Genomic DNA, 19519 nt, shown 5'->3' with positions numbered 1-19519 from the left:
CCCCCCCGCCCCCACAAAACATGTCTTATTAGAGCTTCCAACTATGTAATTGCATGGATGCATCCAGGCTGACCTTGAAATCAAGCAAGCCTTTGAGCCAAAATGTGCAGCCCGGGGTTTCCCTTTTCTTGACCATATTAGGAAATGTCCCAAAGATTTCACAGCAACACAGCACTTTATATGGCATTCGGCAAAGCCAGGGAAGTCAGGGCCCTGGGCTGCTCTGGCAGTGCATGCCTTTTGGGGGTTGAGCCCTGGGTTCCCAGGAGGGCCGGCAGCGGTTTGGAGTACCCCCGCTGGACTTTGGGGTGCTCACTTGATGTTTGGAGGGACTTGCGAGAAGCTTTCCAGGCAGACAGGCCCGCCGGGAGGCAGCACCGAGCGAGACTGTGAAGAGAGCCTCGATATTCAGGGCAAGGGGCAAAGAAGGAGGGGTCATTAGGACTGGCTGGACCCCCACGTGCCGCTGGTTTGGTGCAATGTTCTACATGTTTCTCCCAGCAGCCATTTGCCATCTTGGCTGAGAGTCCCGGAGGCAGCTGAGCCTGGCCCTGCCAACGGCCACCCCTGGGTTTAGCCTTCCCGTTCATTCATGGCTGCCTTTAGAAGCTCTGCTTGGGAACTCCTGGCAGCCTCGCACATGGTCACCGTAACTACAAAAAAGCACTATTCCCTGCAAGACCTGCCAAAGGCCAATAAATGTGGAAACAGGAATTTACGATGTCCCGCTTCTGGATCTGTGTTTGCTGCAGCATGTAAAAGATTCATGGATTTACTAGGGCATAAACCTTTCCCTCAAGGCTGAAACCCCACACGCACCCCCGCAGGAGGCCAAAGAACCTCTCCTCCACCCTCGGCCACCCTCGGAGGGAGAGCGCGTCTTTCTTTCGGCCACACGGGTGGCAGGTCGTATTTCCAAACAAGGGAGGGCACAGTCAGGTTCACCTTGTTTCCACCCTTGGTGCATTTTTGGGTTTGAAAGGCGCCTAAACACGTGGGCAGCCCCCAGGATGACAATCCCCACCTGACCTTGAGAACTGCGAAAACTAAGGCCCTTCTGTCCCCGTGGGATGCTGACTCTCTGAAAACAAAAGCCCTCCGAAAGCCCCAGAAAAAACCAGGGGGAAGCCTCCCCCTGCCAAACGGTTTCCCAGGGAATTTTGCAAGGCATCTTCCAAGCTCCCCCGAAAAGCGGTCCAAGGGGGGAGAGCAATGGGGGGCTTCCAGGACTTACGCTGCCCTTGGGAAGGACCCATCATCCACTCCCGACAGAGAGCACAAATGCACAAAGGCCTGCTGCATTTTCAAAAGCAGTGGAGAGGGAAAAGTGCCATACAAAGAAAGCAGGACGCCCCAGAGAAAGCGCCCGGCCGCTCCCCTGCATGTGGGCCGCGGCAATAAACGGCCGAGGGGAGCAGAGGGGCTGGGTCTCTCCTGTGTGTGTGTGTGTGTGTTGTGTTTTGCTTGGGGCTTCTTTTTTGCTTTCTGGCCTTTGTCTTTGTCTCTACCCACCCACCCACTGCACCTTCTTCCTTTTCTGTGCCCCTTACTGGTACATGACAGCCACCAGAATAAATCAAGCCCCTCCCTGGCCAAAGCCACACCCCTTCCCCAGCCTGGCTGCTCCGGTCACTTGGGCCCTGGGTGCCCCTCCCCCTCCCTTTGGCCACGCTGATGGAGGACAGCCATCGCTTTGGGAGGACGTCAGGCTGGGGAAAGCCAGGCTGGTTGTCGGCAGCCAGCAGCCCAGGCCCAGATTCCCGCCTTTCCCTGCCAGGGGCCTCTTGGGCTCAGGGACTTACATAAATGAGGCCCGAGTAGTATCTCTCCCGGAGGTTGTGCAAGACGGAGGCTTCGTTCAGGCAGGTGAGTTCGGCCATGTCCTCCACCTTGGAGAACTTCGGCGGGTTCATCTTCTGGATGTCATCCTTGCTGAAGGTCACCTTCTTCCCGTTCTCGGCCAGCTCCACCAGCACTTCATCCCCCTTCTCCTCCTTGATGCCGGCGGCTTCGAAGCCGTGCTTTTCCGACGGGACCCAGACCAGCTTCTTGGCTGACCAGTCGGCCTGGGCCACTGTGCTGCTGATGATACTCTTATCTACAAACAGGAACTTCTCGTCGTCGCTGAGTTGGCTCTTCTGTGCCATTTTGGCTCAGGGGGCGCCTGCGGGGGGCGGCAGACGGAGAGAGCATTGGGGAGCTGCGCATCACGCTTTTGCCCACAAAGCATTGAGGCAGCACAGCATCTCCCTCTTGATTGGAACAAGGGCTGTGCATTTACTCACAGTTGGCTGAATAAGCTACAGGGTACAGTTTGCGCATCACATTAAGCCATCAACCCAATGCTGACACCAAACAGGGCCACAAGTGGCTGCGGTCTAAATCTGCCATCTCTACAGGGGTACAGGAATCAGCCAGCCATCACCTGCTCTGCAGGGTCTTGCCCGGTGCCAGCTTAAAAGCCAAGCAACAGCATAATTTGTCTTAAAAAGACATTAGGAGCTGCTTCAAACAGATGCCTGTGGCTGCACTGGGTTTCAAACAGCAAGTTCCACGTGGCATCATGCCTTCCTAGCCACGTGCAGTTACGTGCACGCATGCACACCCCACTAGAGAAGAGACCCCTCTGCTCCTCCATTCATTTTTGATGCTCCAGAGACATCTCAAGGCTCTGAACCAGGGCAAAGTCCATGGCCACTTTTTAAGCAAAGCAAAACCCTGGGATAAAATGGGGGTCCCATCTGGCAGAGAGACAAGGATGCTGCCTCAGTAAACAGGGATGGTTGTAAGAATTGCAGCTGGTTGGATGGGGCAACTCTCCCCCCATCTTGGCTAGGGGAGGACGCCTCCCAAGCAGCTCCATGGCATAGAAAAACATCCTTATTTTGGGGATTTTGTTTTAATTCTTCTATCAAGCTACATTAAAAATGCACAAATTGCAGTGAAAATAACTTCATAAAAAAAAAGACAACTTTTAGCAACAAAGTCAAACTCCTTAAAATTGTTTTATGCCTCAGATAATGATCAAAAACTTTTCTTTTCAAGAGAAGCATTAATTAATTAATTCCTGGCAAGACAGGAAGAAAACAGGCCTCCTTCTGCCAACTCCCAGCATCTGGAGTCAAAGATATACTGCCTTGGAACATGGAAGTGCCACTGTCAGCAGTGTTTTCACTGTTGATAAACTGCCCTTTTACTCCGCTGGCATCAGAAATGCAGAAATGGCCTCCCTTTGAAAATGGGCACCCTGTGGTCAAAAGGGTGCTGCTCATCCACTGGGATCCATCTCACTCGAGCGGGCCTGTCCACACCTCACTGGCCTGTTGGCTGGTGGCAAATCAAAACTGTCTCCAGCCTGGAAAACTTCTGCAAACTGCACAGAGGGAATCTTTCTCATGTGTTACCAACGGGTTAGAGCTGGGAACTTTCACCGCTGGTTTGGCAAGGCTGGCTGGCCTTTGGTCAAATATTTATGACATGAATCACAGGTCAGTAGGGTCCATGGAGAAGGCCCTGCTCGGCCTCCAACTGCCAGCAAAACTGCCAGCGTGGCCTTCTCTGGGCTGGCCCAGCCTTGGAATGCCTCAGCTGGCATGCTGCGCAGCGTCCAAGCAGGCCATGCCATTTCACCTTTGGCCGGGTTGGTCATGCTATCTAGTTGGCCTCACTGAGGTTGTTTTGATGGCACCCCTTTGAGTTGCGTTGTTCTTACTCTATTGCTGTGTTCTGAATTTGCGTTTCTCAGCTGCCTTGGAGGTCCTGCGCTGCAGGCTGAAAGGCAGAATCTAAACATTTGACAACAACATAAATATTGTCAGCTGCATCTGCTGATGGACTCTGAGCCTGGGAGACAGGAATCCATCACACAAGATTAAGGTGGAGTCAGAATGCAGATTTTTAAAAAGCTCCCCGGGATCTTTAAGGAGCAGAAAGGAACGGTCCTGAGCAGCTTCTGATGAACCCTGGGCTCCTGCTCACTTGTTTTTTAAAATCTGCAGCAGCCACACACTTACAAAATAAAAGGGCGTTGGAGGGGGGGAGAGCCAGAAGGGTTCCCTTGACCTCATGTCAGAGAGGATGCAAAACCTGCGAAGGCAGAGAGGCGAGCCATCCACAAACGCTCCCTGCTTGCAGATGCAGGCAGGCTACCATATATGGCCACGTTCTTCTCATTATGAGCAGATCCAGCCAAAAAAAGAGAAAAAAAGCCCCTAATGATAACAAGTTCAAAACAAATACCTTTTAGGGCATAACAAAATAGTTTCCAAAGACAATTATTAAAAAAAGTGGCCATTTACATCCAACGGCTCTAGCAGGACCCCCAGATCCGCACTCCCTGCACAGGGGGTTGCCGTTCAGGAGTGTGGCTGGCGGGAGCTGTCCCTTCCAGCCACATCCTGGCAGAAGGCCTGCAGTGGGGCTCCCATGGGGGGTGGGGTGGGGGGTGGAATTAGCAGCCCTGGAAATGGGACCCCTCTGCAAAGCCTTCCTGGGGGGGCAGCCTGCCACCCGGCTCCTCAGGAGAGAACTCTCCGGCACGGGAAGGCTCTCTTTGCGCTGTTTGACAAGAGGAGGAGGAGGAGGTTACACAGTCCCGGATGGGATGCCTGGTGGCTTCAGAAGGTTCGTTCTGGGGAACTTCCAAATTCGTGACATGCAAAGAGGGCACCCTTTGCCCAAAGGCCCGCATGGCCGTGGCTGGTTCCCAACGGCGAGCTCAGCTGAACTCCAGGTTTGCTGGGTAAGACCCTTTCTTGGAGCATTCCTCAGCAGGCACCGAAGGCCTGGCTGGAAGACGGAGAGAGGGAGCTTCTGTTACTGCCCTCTACCGATCTCTCCCTTCACGCACAGCATCTTACGGCCCCCTTGGTTTAACCGCCTTTTTCAGGAAAATATAAACCAAAGCCGTTAACTAAATTAGGTAAGAAGGCTGTGAGGGCTCCACCGAACCAGCTGCGATTGCTCCTTTTTAAAATCAGGGTGTTGCCACGAGGGGCCCAGCCTGGAAGCCCTCCTCTCCGGAAGGGCCACAGAGAAGGCACCTTTAGCCTTTGCGCTGCCGTGCAGGATGGAGCGAGCTGCGGGCTAAGTTCACCTGCACCAGAGTGAATGCTCAGGATCTTTTGGGGAACAGCAACTGCAGTGGGACTCAGGGCCAGAAAATGTACTTTAATTACCAGCAACTAATCACATTCAGGAATTCATGGAGGCAATTTGACCAAAAAAAATGCCTTAAATGTGAGTCTGATAGTATATACCAACAATTAAAAAAATGTTTGAAACATAAATGATTTTGGATCTATCACTTCGATCACTGGAACTGTCCTACTTGGGATTGTTTTCTATGCAAATTCATTTGGAAAAAGATCTGGCACTGAATACGGCATTGGCTTCTTAGGGATGTTGTGAACTCTACTTTGCGTTCTTACTTCATTTCTATGCTTCCTGGCAGCCAGGTCCATGCTGCGGCGGAGTGAGCTACCTACGGAGGCGAGGATTCTCCACCTCTGGAATTATTAAGAAGAGGATGCGCAGCCCCCTCCCCAGGGTGCTTGAGTGGGGATTCCTGCACACTGCAGAGGGTTGGACTAGGTGATCCTTGGGGTCCCCTCCTGTTCCACAATCCTACGAGGTCCGGCTCACCCACTCATGCCATTCACCCCGCTACTGCCCCTTGGGTGCTCAGACAGCAACCACAAGACGCTCCAAAGCCCACGCCCAGCCCCAGCATTGCACAAGGCAGTGTTTAGAAAGCGGAAGGGGGTTCTCTCAGCTAGGGCACAGCCTGGGTCCAGCAACGCTGGGCTTGCCTGTGTCCCGGGGGGGGAACGGCTGCTTTGCTGCTTTCCAAAGAGGCTCAGTAAACTTGGCCCGAAGGGGAGCAGCGACTCCTTCGCCACCGGCAGGGCAGGGGCCAGCCAGAGTACTTACAGAGGTCCAGGAGGAGAGCAGAAGATGCAGGCGCGTCCAGGCGGGTGCTTGCTAGCAGCTGGGCAGACGGCGCCTGATGCTCTTGCCCCCTCCCTATATAGAGGTGATGGGCTCTGGGGAGGGGCCACAGATTCCTCCCCTCCAACAGTGTCTCCGGAGCTAAAATATGAAAACTTGGGCAGGGGGTGGGAGAAGAGAGAGGGTTTAAGTGATGGGTTTGCAGCCAGAGTTCACCGTCAAGCTAAGAGGCATTTTCTCCCTCTCCCATTTCCCCCTAATAACTTGTGTCATCACATTATGGGATGGCTTGGAAATTATCTGCCTTCCCATTGCAACACAATTTCCCAAAATGGAGCTTTCTTTCATCTGGCCCAGAGATACGAGGAGCCTGGCTTAACCCTTCCTGCTTTCTCATGTGCTGCCAGGGCCAGCCAAGGGGAGCTGCCCAGGGCGAGGGCTGATGAGAGGCAGCTCCCCTACTTCTCCCTGGCAATACACCCGCTCTTATCTGGCACCAGCTTTGATGCAGAGCTCGGGCCTGCCCAGAGAGGCCCTGCTCCGTGGGGGAGGCCGTTCCCAGGGGGGAAGGTCTGCTGTGTTCCTCACGTGTTTATGTAACATTCGGGGACCTTGGGCAGTTTTGGTCCTGGCCCGTCTCTCGGGAATGACAGTGCTCGCCTTTTCCCAGCTTGTGCCCGGCTGTTTCTGCAGCAACGGCTGCCTCGGGCTCAGCTCCTGAGAACCCGTTGTAAATATACCCAGCTTCCTCCCTCTGCCCTTAAATGGCAAAAAACAGCTGTTAAAAGGTCTGGGGCACTGGGGGGAAGGGGGCGGGGTGGGTCCCTCTCAGCCCAGTGGGGAAGGAGGCAGGAGGTCCCACTGGTGCCGAGTGGGGAGGGGGAAGAGGCTGACCCTCACCAGGCCCCCTAAAACCTTGGACCCCTCCCTCCCTGCACAGCCCCAGCCCCAGCCCCAGATGCTCGCCTGGGCTTCTCAGACATCCCAAATAGGGAACACTGGGATCCTCCAACAATTCCCATCAACGTACCGGATGCAAAAATGTCCCTGCAGCAGATGTGCAGCAGCAGCAGCAGCAGCAGCAGCAGCCGCCTAAATATGGAGCCCAAGTCCAGGCAGGAAAGGCCAAGCTGGGGGGCACTTGCAGGCCTACCTTCCCAAGCAGGAGAGGAGGGAGCAGCCCAGGGGAGGCAAGGATGCTGACCCACTTGCTGCCCTGTGCCTGGGAGTCTGGCCCAAGGACCAAGGGGCCCATTGCCTGCCAAGCAAGTGCCCAGCCCGATGCTCTCCAGCTGTGCAGCAGCTCCTCTGCTCCCCTCCCCAGGCCCTGGGAGGGGACTCTGCTAACCTGGGAAGGGAAAGGGGAGCAGACTGACCTCGGCAGCAGATCTCCAGGAAACTGCTCAGGTCTCACATGGCATTGCCCTGTCTGCCCTTTGGGCACCTTGCTTCTTGCCCCCGACCCTTGCTAAGAAATGGGGATGAACAGATGATGGTTATCCTAGAAGGGTCCCGTTGCCTAAGCCACCCCTTTGGGATTGCAGCCCCACTGTGGGTGAACCCAGCTGCTCTTTGCTTGCACCCCACAAACCAAGCCAGAAGCTCCTTTGGGCCCACCCAAGGGCCCTGTGGTTCCAGGAGCCAGCTTTCCCTGGCAGGGGCCCCAACCCTGTCAGCCCTCCCAGGTAGACCAGACGGGAAACACGACCAGATGAGCTCATTCTTATTGTAAAGCTGCATTAACAGAATCTTGCAGGTCTGAAAGTACACCTCCCCCCCCCATCTCCTTTACAGTCCAAGAAACTAGAGGGGGTCCCTTCTGAGCCTCTTTCTCCACCCATTATGCAGCTGCGGGCTATGCTCTCTCTAATCTGACCGTTCCCCTGGCAGCATCTCCTCCCCTGTCTCTCAAGGGCTTTCTCATATACCATTACAGAACCCCAAGTGATGCTCTCCAGATGTGCGGAAACTCCCTTCCCAATCTCCACCAGCCAGCATGGCCAAAGTTCAATGCTCCAAAGGACCCCAGGCTGGGGAAGGTGGCGACAGATCCTGCCATCCCACTGGGCTTTGCCAAAGGGGAACCCACTGGGCAGCCCTGTGTCCCTGCTTGCTTTTTCCGTCCCGCAATCTCAAATAAAGAGGAAGAACAGACTGGGGCACAGCTCAGTCCCAGATGCTGTCCAGCTACAGGCCCCATCCTGACTACTGGGCCCGGCTGGGCAGAGTTCAGATCCTACAGTATCCAGCAATTCAAGCTTGGTAAGGCTGGATTAGCAACGTCTCTTTTTTGGCACAGGTTTTGGGATGGACTGAGCAGGGAAAGGCAAAGGACCCACAGAGGAGGGTCAGCAGCAGCCGCTGCCTCTCACGGGCACATCTTTGAGAATCTGTGCGCTAAAGCAACATGCCTCGGAAGGTGGGCAGCCAGCACCTCTCAGAAGAGCTGTAAAGTTGTTCCATAAATATCTGCACCTTGCGATGGCAACAACTTAAAAAGGAGTGGAAACCCTTTCCGGGCCTTCACGTCCAGCGGCGGCTGGCTGATGAGCAAGAATCCCAAGCGACGGATGATTTATGGGGCAGGAGAGCACCAGGCTGGAACATTTCAGCTAAGTGGCCTGGGTCTGCAACCCACTTGGACAGAAACTGCAGGGGTTCCTCCTCCTCCTCCCAAATGAAAGGTGGAAGACACACACACTAAAGAAACCCACACACATCACACCCTTGCCCAGGAGAAGCTGGAAAACTTGGAACTGAAGCCATGTCATTGAAGGAGGTCCTCTGCTCCACCCGCCCGAAGTAGCCCTTCCCGAGGCCAGGCCAGCCTGCCCTCCCCTGGGGGGCCAGCCCCGGACAGACGGTGAACTCCACCACATGGCCAGGAAGGAGCAGCCTGCTGCCCTCGGAGGGCTGCCCAGACCTGGTTCACCTCCTGGGCCATCCCAGCACAACTCAAGAGTTGGAGCCCGCTGCCCCGGATCTCCCCTCTGGTGAGAAACACATTATCTTTCATTGTTGCAAGGACAGCTCTTCCACTTCCGCCTTTGCAGGCATTCCTTTTCTCAGGACTGCCACCCTTGCGTGCTACACAGGTCCTCTGTTCGTGTTTCTTACACCGCAAGCATGCCAGATCCAATTGTTTAGTCAAGAGCTGCAGCAGATTAACGCACAGGAAACCAAGGCCCTGACTGAGGGGTTTTCCCCTCCCTAACAAAGTTGATTTATGCCTCCTTCTAAAAAGCAGAACTGGCACAGCCTGTCTGAAGGTTTAACATGCGTTTTGTAATTTTGTTGTGCCTGCTCAGCAGCCAGATGACTTGATAATGTGCCATCAGGTCAGTGTCAACTTTTACCTACTACAGAGAGCTTCTCTAGGATCATCTGTCCCGTCTAGGTCTTCAGGTCTTCCAATGGTGCGCCCATTGCCCCTGCAAATGAGTCCATCCATCTTGCTACTGGCCATCCTCTTCTTCTCCTTCCTTCCACCTTTCCCAGCATTATGGACTTAGAAGTAGGTCTTTGCATAACGCGTGCTGTGCAAAATACGGCAACTTGAGCCTAGGCGTTTCTACCTCAAGTGGGAACTCTGGACTGATTGTTCTGTGATCCATTTGTTTGTTTCTTGACTGACCATGGCATTCTCAGGAGTCTTCTCCAACACCAGTGTTCGAAAGCATCAATACCCTTTCTGTCCTGCTTCTTCAAAGTCCAGCTTTCACTTCCATAGAGTGTCACAGGGAAAACCATTGCCTACAGTTTCTTGCTTGTATAGATACATTATGGGGTCTGAATATCTACCAAAAGCTAGTCTACAGCGCATTTCCTGACTGTGGGTTCCTTTGCTGTTGACAGTTGATGCTAAAAGGCAGAAGCTGTCCATCTCTTCAATGTCTTCAATTCTAAGGTTGGTTGCTGTGCCTGTCATTAGTTTGGTCTGCTTCAAATTTAATCTAAGTCATTTTTTCACTGTGCTCCCTTTCATTACTAAAGCCTGCAGATCATTTGCATTTTCAGCTACCAGAGTAGTGTCATTAGCACAGATTATTGATGCTTGTTCCTCCAATTCTAAAACCACACCCATTTCCTTCCAAACCAGGCTCCATCAATATAAATTCAGCAGATCAGCTGAATAAATAAGGGGGGAGGATACAGCCTTGCTGCTGTCCTTTGCTAACCTGGAGCCAGTCTTTTTTGCCATGTTCCATCCACTGTGGCTTCCTGTGTGTAGGTTTTGCGCAAGACAATGAGATGTTCTGGGATCCCCATTTCCCCAAGGACATTTCACAGCTTGACTTAATTGACACAACTGAAGTCCTTTTTGCCATCAATAAAACACATACAGACTTTTTCGGTATTCTTTGGGCCTCTCAATTATCCAGCCTGCATCAGCAATGTCTCTTATTCCTAGTCCTTCGTTGCAATACTGCTTTTTGTCTCTTTAGTATCTCTCTGAAATTCTTTGTTAGGTTCCTTTGTCTTTCTTGGCTTTGATTCTTCTTCTCTTCTTGGGCAACCCCCCCCCCCTTCTAATAAGTTTGCTTTCTTCTGTTTCTTGGTCTTTGGCAGTCACTTTTCATATTCATCCATTAACAACTTCTTCGATTCCATTTCACAATTCCTCTAGTTCCCAATCAGTGAGGTTCAGTCCTTTAGAGCAATTTCTGAAGTTCTACTGAAAATGGGCACATGCTCAAGACGTGTGCCCAGTTTTGCAATCTATGGGAACATGGTAAAAATACATCCCTTTTGTCAAAGCTTTCCCTGTTACTTCCCTGTCTATTTTTACTTTTAATTCTTTTTTTAAAAAAAATTGCATATTTTTCCTAGTGTTGTAAGTTGCTTTGATAGTTGAAGAAATAGACAGAGTAAAACTTCAGCAAGTAACTAAAAATTATAAATAACTGACGACCCAACACCAGCTGAAAGAAGCATTAAGTGTATAAATGATTCTGGCCCTTTTGAATCAACCACTTTTATAGGAAAGAAAAAGGAGATTCATACAATAACAAATATAAACAGCTGCTACTCATAAAAAAAAACTTGCAGTTCTTTATTTCACTTATGGATGCCCTGTGAATCCCACATATCTTCAAGTCTCACCCCAGCCACGTGTCCGGACTCTGGAACGGTTTCTGAAAATTAAGATAAAGGCTCTGTAAGCGGCTGGTGCATCAGCATCCAGGTAGAGACTGCAGCACGGTGAGCCCAAGAAAGATTAACCAATCGCTCTTCTATAGTGCGGGGCCATTTCCTCTTCCAGGGACAGAAGTGCGCTGCTGAGCTCATGCACAATTCTTGGCCTCTTAACTTCAGTTCATACAAGAGATCTGCCCTGAGGGCATCCCATGCCCCGTCTGCCAGGGCTAAGAACAGTCCTGTTACACCAATTCTGCAAAACCATGAACCATGACTTGGATCTAAGTCCCACTGAACTCAAACCAGCTAGCAGGAGATATTTTAAAGCCACAGGGAGAGAAGAACCAAACAGGTAGGCATGCATCACTCCTATTAAGTGGGGTCTCACAACCCAGACTGCTCCACTGATGTGCATTTTTGAGGATCTGCACAGCAATTTCTTTTTCCTGGAATGTCTAGCACATCCCATGGCATCTGCCAAGCTGATCTGATCCTGCAGGGCTGGTGCGCTCTGGGTTCCTTCGATTAAACAATGTCATCTATTGGCACCGTGGAAGCGTGCCTTCTCTGTAGCAATACCTGCCCTCTGGAACAAGCCCCCCCCCAAGACTCGGATTTCCCCCCACTCTGCTCTTGTTTAGAAGAGCCATGAAGATCTGGCTCTTCACCGGGCCTTTGGCGAGGGAGAGGGATGCCGCTTGTTTCATCGCGCTGGCCATCTTTTACCTTTTGTTGATTTTACTTTGTTTGATTGTTGTGAGCTGCCTAGAGTCATCGGCAGTCAGGCAACAAATATGTTTAATAAGTTGTTGTTGTTGTTGCTGTTATTACTATTATTATTTTCATGTTTCTTGATTCACATATACTGTACCCGTTTGGCTCCTTTGGTGGGATGGCTTGCTGACAGTCCACTTTGAACACGACAAAGACGGGGCTCTGGGGAACATGTGGGGGACCGTCTTTTCACTGCCACGTAACAGCTGGGTTAGAATTCCATACAAAAGTGGCCTGTCAAGAGAGAGAAAAAATTCCGATACTTAAAGAGGGGGAGGAATGTGCAGCACTACATGGAAGGGCTCCTTTGCAGCTCCCCACTTCAGTGGGGCCTGCAAGGGACTTCCAGAGACGCCCAGTGGGAAGGAAATACGACACAAGGGGTTGAGCGTAATCGGCAATAAAGCTCTCCCAATCCAATAGGATTTATCCCACCAGAGCATTCTCAAGAAGGGTATTTGGACATATTTACCAGCCTCCGAAGCACAAGATCCAGCCAGATGCTAATGTGAACAAACTCCAGAAACACGTGGGTGTCGCTGGAAAAATGGTTGCTTTTAGTCAGACCACAAAGACCACTTACAACTGCCTGCCTGGCGCAAATGATTTGGGATTGGGGCTGAGACTCGGTCAACGTTCCAACAAGGGGGAAAACCTCAAGAGAGGCGCTCGTGGATCTTACACGGATCTGCTGCTGGGCTCTTCCACGATATTGAGCTCGTTAGCGAGGAATTCCCGGCCCAGGGGGATTTCGGGCTGGCCGGACTCTGCAACACAGGAGAGAGGCCGCTCGGTTTGCGCCGAGAGTCAGGAGGGCGACCTTTTCCCTGGCGAAAGGGGGCTGAGGGCTCCTCCAGTCTGGGATGTCCAGGGGCTGCCCGGAGCCACGGGGGGCGGCGCCTCTTCCCAGAGCAGCTGCGGCCTCCCCGGGGGTCGGTGTGCTGCTCTGGCCCGCCTGGTGGGCCCAGGGGTCGGATGGATGACCTCTCGGGCCCCCTCCCGGTCTCAGGGGGTCCCCCGAGTCCCCGCCTCGCCCGCCGGGCTGCAGGAGGAAGGAGCCCTCACCGGCCAGGAACACGGAGGCGCTGGAGCTGTACCGGTGGAACTGCAGGTACTCGCGGATGAGCTCGTTCAGCAGGAGGGTCTCGCGGGGGACGGCGGGGCGCGGCTCGCCCGGGTCGTCCAGCACGGCGAAGACCTCGGCCCGGACGCGGGCCCGCACCTGCCCAAGCGCCCCGCTCCTCGCCAGCGCGTCCTTCAGGGCTGCCGGAGACAGGGGGGGCGCCGTTCAACAGGGGCAGCCCCGCCGCGGCCCTCCGCCCGCCCCTCCCCAGCATCCCTGCCCGTCGCGCGGGGGGGCCGAGCAAGGAGGGCCCCGGCCGCGCCGCGCCGCCGAGAAGGGGAGAAGCCGCCGCGCCGCCGTTACCCGCTTTCAGCTCGGCGACGGTCGCCATCTTGGGGGGCGGGGGCGGTTTCCCGGATTGCGACGCAGGGCGGACCGGAGCCGCCGAAGCCCGCCCTTCACCCCCATTGGCCCGCGCCCGGCCAATCGCGGCGGAGGCTGACTCAGCAGCGACGGCGGCGGACGCTGAGTCAGCGCGCCCAGGCCCCGCGCCCGCTCGCGGGCGCCCCCTGGAGGCGCTGCCCGGACTCCCCCCGCCCGACGCGCGGCGCCCGCCAGAGGCGGAGGGCGAGCGGGGGGGCCAGCCGGGGGCGGAGAGGCGGCGGCCCCCGCGCTTCAGCCGCAGCCGGGAGATCTGCCGGGGGGGCAGCTCTTTCAATGAGCGGAGCGGCGCCCTCCTTTCCAGCGCCCAGGCTGCCCTCCGAGCCCCCCAGCCCGGCCCCCGGGAGGAAGGGCCCGCCGCCCCGAAAAAGCTCTCGCGGGGCCCGAAGGCCTTTCCGCAGGCCGCGTTCCCTGGGGGGTCCTTGAGCCGAGGGCGCCGTTTCCTCCAGGGATGGGGGCGGGCAGCTGCGCCGTCGGTCTCCCCCTTCCAAGCCCCGGTTCGCCTCGGCGACGTGAGACGCTCCTCGCCCGCCGCTCCCGGATTTTGGGTGGCGGGCGAGGAAGGCGGCCCTGTAGCCGGGGACGGGGGCGCACGCGCGCCTTGGCAGCAGCGTCGGGGGGGATGCGGGGCCGGGACGCCGGCAGGGGTCCGACCTGGCGCTCGGTGGAAGGGACCCCCGACCGGACGGGAGGCGCCACGTGCAGGGGCGGGCTGGCCGCGAGCCCCGCCTGGGGCCGGGGGGGAAGCCCTGGGAGGGATGCGCGAGGCGCCTGAGCCGGCTTGCAGGGGCTGCCCGCGACCTCCCCCGACGAGGCCGGCCGGGTCCCTCCCGCGTCGCACCGAGCCGGGCTCCGAGGCTGCCGCACCGCGCCCAATCAGCGCCCGCCCCCCCGCCAGCCGCTCCGCCCTCTTCCTGCCTTCCGCCGACCATCTGCTGCGCCTGCGAGGGGCCCGGGGTGGCCGGGAGCAGCGCTTGCCGCCGCCTCCTCCTCCCGGCTGGCGGCTCCATGGGCGCCCCCCGGCTCTGCAGCGGCCCCGCCGGCTCCGCGCCGTTCTGGGTAAGAGGCGGCCGGGCGGTGCCCCCCGCCGGCCGGGGGCGGAGGCGCAGGCGCGAGCGGGGTCCGGCCACGCGGCCCCGGCGGGCAGGGCAGGGCAGGGCAGGGCGCGCACTCCGCTCCGGGATGCGCCGCCTCGGCGGGACTGGCGGCGGGCGGGGGGTCCCGGGAGGCGCGCGGCGCTGCTGCTGCTGCTGCTGCTGCTGCTCAGCGCGGACCTGCTTTGGTCCGGGAGGCCGGGCGCGAGGGCTGCCCCCCGCCCGAAAGCTGACTTGCCGTGGGATCAGAGCCCCCTCCCCGCTCTGCCGCCCTTGGGGGCTGCTTCCTGGAAGGAGCGCGCGGAAGGCCGCCGCCCTGACTGGAGCGGCGGAGGTCTCGGGGGCGGCGGGCTGGGCTCCCGGCGCGTCCTCCCGAGCCCGGGAAGTGCGTCTGACGGCCCAGAGCGGGGCAGGGCGCGGGCTCCGCTCCGGGGGGCCGGTGCCCGGGTCATTTGGGAGCGGGTGGATGCGGCTGCCTGCCGTCCTCTCCCCGGCAGCAGAGCCCCAGGTCTGCTTCGGGGCGCCGCGAACTTTCTGCATCCCGGTAAACTTGCCCGGGCGCCTCTCTAGAGCCTCGGCGGCCGAGGCGTTCGGCCGGTGCCCCGGAGCGTCGCCTCCCGCACGCGGACTGGCGCGCTTATGTAACCGGGTGACGCGCGGGGCAGCAGAGGCCAAGCTCAGGAGCCGGAAAAATCGCTCCTCTTCGCCACAGCGCTTGTTCCAGCCGCTCTTTGCAAGGAAGAAAAAGTGTTTCTCCTGGGCTGCTTTTTCTCTGGCCCAGATTGGGTTTCAGCGTGGAAAGGCAGGGCTGGGCACGCTTCCCGGGAGCAGGGCGTCCCGGCAGCCTAGCGGGTTTGTTGTTTCTCAAAGGCTGCGTGGGTTGGCAGGGTGTGAGCCGCGTATTGCAAGGGTGGACCGTGCTCTTCCAAGGCCCTCTGTGAAGACAGAGATGAGGTGTTGGGGGGGGGCATCAGGAACTGGGATGAAGAATGGTGGAGGAAGGGCCAAAGGGGCTGGCGGAGCCTCCTGCGTTGGGTGCAGAAGAAGCGTGGCATTGTGCCCTCCTGCAGTCCCCTGCTTGCCCACTGCTGGAAGGAGGGGCTGAGAAGTAGTGTGCCAGCCTTTCCCAACCATGATGGTGCCTCTGCCCAGGTCAAGAGCCTGGCCCACCAGTGGGTTTGGCCCTGTAGGTAAAAGACAGCCTCTTGCTGCTGCTGTGTTGATTCCCTCTTGCCTGGGGTCTGGGGACTGAGCCTGGCCCCTCCTGCAGGCAAAGCAGATGCTCAGCGCTGCTGGGTTACACCCTTCGCCCAAGCTGCTCCGCCCATCCCTTGTCCCTACGCCCGTGGCATTGGCTGCTCTTTCTTGGCCTCTCTCCACCTCTGCCCTGAAGCCAGTCAGGACTATTAGCAGCTGCTTGGTTTGCAGGCAGTCATGCAATACATATACATTTGGGTGCCAAGTTGCCCAGTTTTCACCTTCAGAGAATGTATCGCTGTAAATTTAGGAGTGTGCACAAAACAGATTCACACACACACACACACAAAAGAAACATGTTGCATTCTGTGAATTTTGCAGACCCAAATCCTGGAACATTTTGGATCTTCTGGGCTTTGCTCAAATTGAAACCCAGGAGGGTCTTAGGAGGCACGAGGTGAGGCTGGTGCCCTCACCCTTTGCCTTCCCCTTCTTCCTCGCCAGCCAGCCCACTGATTCTCCCAGTGCCTGGCTCGCCCACCCCCCATCCCTTAGCTACTGCTGTGGGCTTTGAACATGGCACCTTCAGCAGTACCCCAGAAAGCAGCTGGCATTTGCCTTCCTGCGTGTCTTGACCTGCAAGGATTCACTGTGCTTGAAGCAGGAAAATAGCTCGTTGCCAAGGGATTGTGCTCAGTGTTTGTTTACAGTGAGAGAGTTAATGGGGAAAAAACGGTAATTCCCCCTGGACCAGCAACTGTGTTAAAAATATCTGCCCTGGCCAGACTTGGTCCAAGGTGTAATCAAATGGTTGAGTGATCAACGTTAAAGAAAAGCCGCTGGACTGGTGCATTCCATCTGCCTCCAGGGTGGCCGAGAGATGGGAAACTGCTTTCAGCATTGCTCTAACGCTGTTCCTCAGCCTTGGCCTCTTTAAGATGGGTGGACTTCAACTCCCAGAATTCTCTAGCCAGCCATGCTTGCTAGGGAATTCTGGGAGTTGAAGTCCACCCATCTTAAAGTGGCCAAGGCTGAGGAACACTGCTCTAAGGGCTTCATTTGCTTGATGGCTCAGTCGCTCTGTTTTCCTCCAATCCCAGATCCTGATCTAAATGTGGAATGTTCCTTCTCCCACAGAGTCACTTTCCTGGGACTTTGAATGGAACGTGCCCCAGTTGCTCGGGAGCCAGGCTGCAGGATAGAAAATGCATGGCTTCCCTTACCCGGGGTCGAGGCCATGTGCCTGCTTCCCGCTGTTCAGAAAACAAGTTTGGTTGAGCCAGTTTGGTCTAGTGGTTAAGGCAACGGGCTAGAGACCAGGAGGTGGTGAGTTCTAGTCCCGCCTTAGGCATGAAAGCCAGCTGGGTGCCCTTGGGCCAGTCCCTCTCTCTCAGCCCAACCCACCTCACAGGGTTGTTGTTGTGGGGAAAAGAGGGAGGAGTATTAGGCATGTTTGCCACTTTGAGTTATTTATAAAAATAATAAAGGGAAAGAAAATAATATAATACAATAATAATAATATATGATATACAATATACAATATATAATATATAACATAGTAGATGACAAATCCTAGAATTTACTTCGGGCGTGCAGGTTGGGGAAAATAGGAGGAAGGAGTATTTGGTATGTTCGCTGCCTTGAGTTATTTATAAAAATAATAAAGGCGGGATTGAATGAATAAATGAATAAATAAGCCATTTTCCAGTTATGGGAAGCGGCAAGGAGCAGAATTCTCCTTTCGGCACAGAACTTGAAAGGAAAGGGACCTCCTAGCCTGCTGGAGATTGTGCACAGCAGGTTCGGTCCTTGTGGAAATTAAGGGTCCTTGTATGGTGTTTCTTTCCGCTTTGTATCCTTGGAATTCAAGGCTGAAAAAACAGTTTTTGAGCGTTTTGGTTTGCCTGGTCTCACCCTAATGATTGAATGGCATGCCTTCTGACTGTCCTGGAAAAAATGGTGTCATTTTTTAGGTATTTGAGTGGATACTTTTGTGCTTCTGTACTGTGCCAACAATTTCAGAATCTTGGCTTTGCGAAGTAAAAGATGAATAACAATCAGATTCTTCCAAATTCTGAGAAATCTTGGTTGGGATGGGCATTTGCGTTTGCTTTCAGAGTGGCAGGTGAACCCCCGTGTCAAAAGTGAGACATGGAGGAACAGAAGCTCAGCCTTCAAATTATCCACATTCCAGGAATGTTGACTGTCCGCAACTTGTGTAATATTAAGGGGCACACAAGTTGTTGTTATGAGAAAAGGACTCTGCTAATCTGCTGCTTTAAAAGTTTTGCCATGCGTTCCAGCTTCCTGTTTTTTTACAGTTAAACTTGTTTTGTCTGCCAGATACTGCATTTCAATAGATCACAGCTCTGACTAGCCAGAGTATGACATTACAGGAGCACCGACTCTTGTTTAGTGCATTTTAGACAAAACAATTTCAGGCCAAACACAATTTACAGGTGTTTGTCGCTTGGTGAGATGGGCCATGAAGAAATGTGAGAAATAAATAAAGTAAATAAACTTGTTGTTTGGGGGCTTTAGTTCAGAGGCCTTTGCAAAACAAACCCAAGTTGGCACAGCTGGCCAGCGGGCCCTAATTATTGGTTGTGCTTTCAAGGGGTTGGCCACTTTAACCCGGAGAGCTGTGCGACCAGCAGCATTTGCCTTGTGTGGCTTTGCTTGCTGAAAGTGCTGTCAGCTGACCCAGTGGGAAAGGGAGCGTGGCCAGGAGAGCTGTGTAGGGGTCAGCCGGAAAAGGTGCTGCCAGGCTCCTGGCTTGGGGGCTGGCGCTGCGCATGAGGGCTTGTCATTTGGGGCAGGACAAGGCCACTGGGCTGCTTGAGTTCCCCGCGGGTGTTTGTGGCCCTGGTGGGCAGAGGGAGGTGCCCTGCTGGGTTCCTGACTCATCCTTGCCTTAATTGTGAAGCAGCAGCTTGGGGGAGGGTGATGAGCTGCCACCGCCTCTGGTAATGGGTGTGAAATGCTTTGCTAAATTTGGTGTCTGGGAAGTTACTCCGAAGTCACTTCAGGTCACCCCCGAGAAGCTAGCCAGCCTGACGCACTTTCTCCTTGTTCTGGTCAACTCCTCAGAGGCGTTGTGAGCTGCCAAGAAATGAGATTTTGCAAGGCACTTCCTCCCTCTGCATTGTGCACCGACTGCGGATTGTGCCAGTGTGCCCTTTCCTTGGCGTTCCTGCCCTGCCCTTCTACGGTTTCGTGGTTCACCTAGCCCTGTCTTTAGAATTCTCTCTCATTTAAGGAGATTTGGGGTGATCCCTGCCACCACCCCCATTTTTGTGATGAGCAATTACGTGAGACCAGCAGGATTGCTCAAATCTTTTCCCAAAAGAGCTGGAATTCTGCCCCAACTAATCGGCTTGATGTGGATGCTGTGCATGTTTTGGCTTTAATTTGGGAAGGGTTAGAAAAAAAAAATTGACCCTGTCTTACAGAAGCTGCAGGTGGTGTGGATCAGGGAAAAAGTCAGGCTGTGGGGGGCTTTCAAAAAGCCCCTTCGACAGGCTGGACCAGTTCCCCGTGGCCTGGCTTCCCACTTCACTTAGCTGTTCCTAAATTGGTGAGATCTTTTGCCATTAAAATAGCTTCCCCATTGCCACCCTCCTCTTGTAATTAAAAATAGTTGTTAATCTCTGCCAGGGTTCTGGAGAGGCCACCGAGAGAGCTGAGCTAATCTTACGGCATTTTGGGGATTGCTGAAAAGAAAAGGAGTGTTACAAACACAGGTGGTGCCGCCGAGGAGGGGCAACAAGGCTTCCCCCACGCCCCCATTCAGGCTGTTCCCATCCCTGCGGAGTAGCGGGGCCCACACCCTGGCCTTTCAGGAGAGGCGACCCTGAAGGAG

At 55.0% G+C, this 19519-nt stretch overlaps 3 protein-coding genes across 3 annotated transcripts in view; 1 reads left to right on the top strand and 2 right to left on the bottom strand.

Moving 5' to 3' along the window:
• MYH11 (myosin heavy chain 11) overlaps positions 1–6062 on the bottom strand; it is a 38584-nt gene extending 32522 nt beyond the window's left edge. Inside the window, exons 1-2 of the mRNA XM_063315003.1 lie at positions 5932–6062; positions 1803–2164 (exon numbers count right to left, since the gene is read on the bottom strand). Of these exons, the coding sequence (XP_063171073.1) occupies positions 1803–2147 (345 nt within the window). The 5' untranslated portion in view covers positions 2148–2164; positions 5932–6062. The remainder of the gene's footprint in view (positions 1–1802; positions 2165–5931) is intronic.
• A 4919-nt stretch (positions 6063–10981) lies between these two features.
• CEP20 (centrosomal protein 20) lies at positions 10982–13334 on the bottom strand. The gene is made up of 5 exons (XM_063314999.1): positions 13289–13334; positions 12928–13125; positions 12545–12629; positions 11960–12096; positions 10982–11084 (listed from the first exon to the last, which is right to left on the bottom strand). Exons 1-5 carry the CDS (start codon positions 13314–13316, stop codon positions 11008–11010), a joined length of 525 nt encoding a protein of 174 aa, XP_063171069.1. The 5' UTR covers positions 13317–13334; the 3' UTR covers positions 10982–11007.
• A 926-nt stretch (positions 13335–14260) lies between these two features.
• LOC134505338 (multidrug resistance-associated protein 1-like) overlaps positions 14261–19519 on the top strand; it is a 30473-nt gene continuing 25214 nt past the window's right edge. Inside the window, exon 1 of the mRNA XM_063315005.1 lies at positions 14261–14425. Coding sequence (XP_063171075.1) covers positions 14375–14425 — 51 coding nt within the window. The 5' untranslated portion in view covers positions 14261–14374. The remainder of the gene's footprint in view (positions 14426–19519) is intronic.

Source organism: Candoia aspera, chromosome 14, assembly GCF_035149785.1.
Source record: "Candoia aspera isolate rCanAsp1 chromosome 14, rCanAsp1.hap2, whole genome shotgun sequence".
Taxonomy (NCBI): Eukaryota; Metazoa; Chordata; class Lepidosauria; order Squamata; family Boidae; genus Candoia; species Candoia aspera.
This window is presented reverse-complemented; position numbering and strand designations above follow the sequence as displayed.

Coding starts and splice junctions, on each gene's coding strand:
- CEP20 (XM_063314999.1), bottom strand. CDS start 13,316: ATGGCGACCGTCGCCGAGCTGAAAGCGG. Junction 12,630..12,927: donor CGCCTCCGTGTTCCTGGCCG/GTGAGGGCTCCT, acceptor CCTGTGTTGCAG/AGTCCGGCCAGCCCGAAATC. Junction 12,097..12,544: donor GAGCCCAGCAGCAGATCCGT/GTAAGATCCACG, acceptor CTCTCTTGACAG/GCCACTTTTGTATGGAATTC.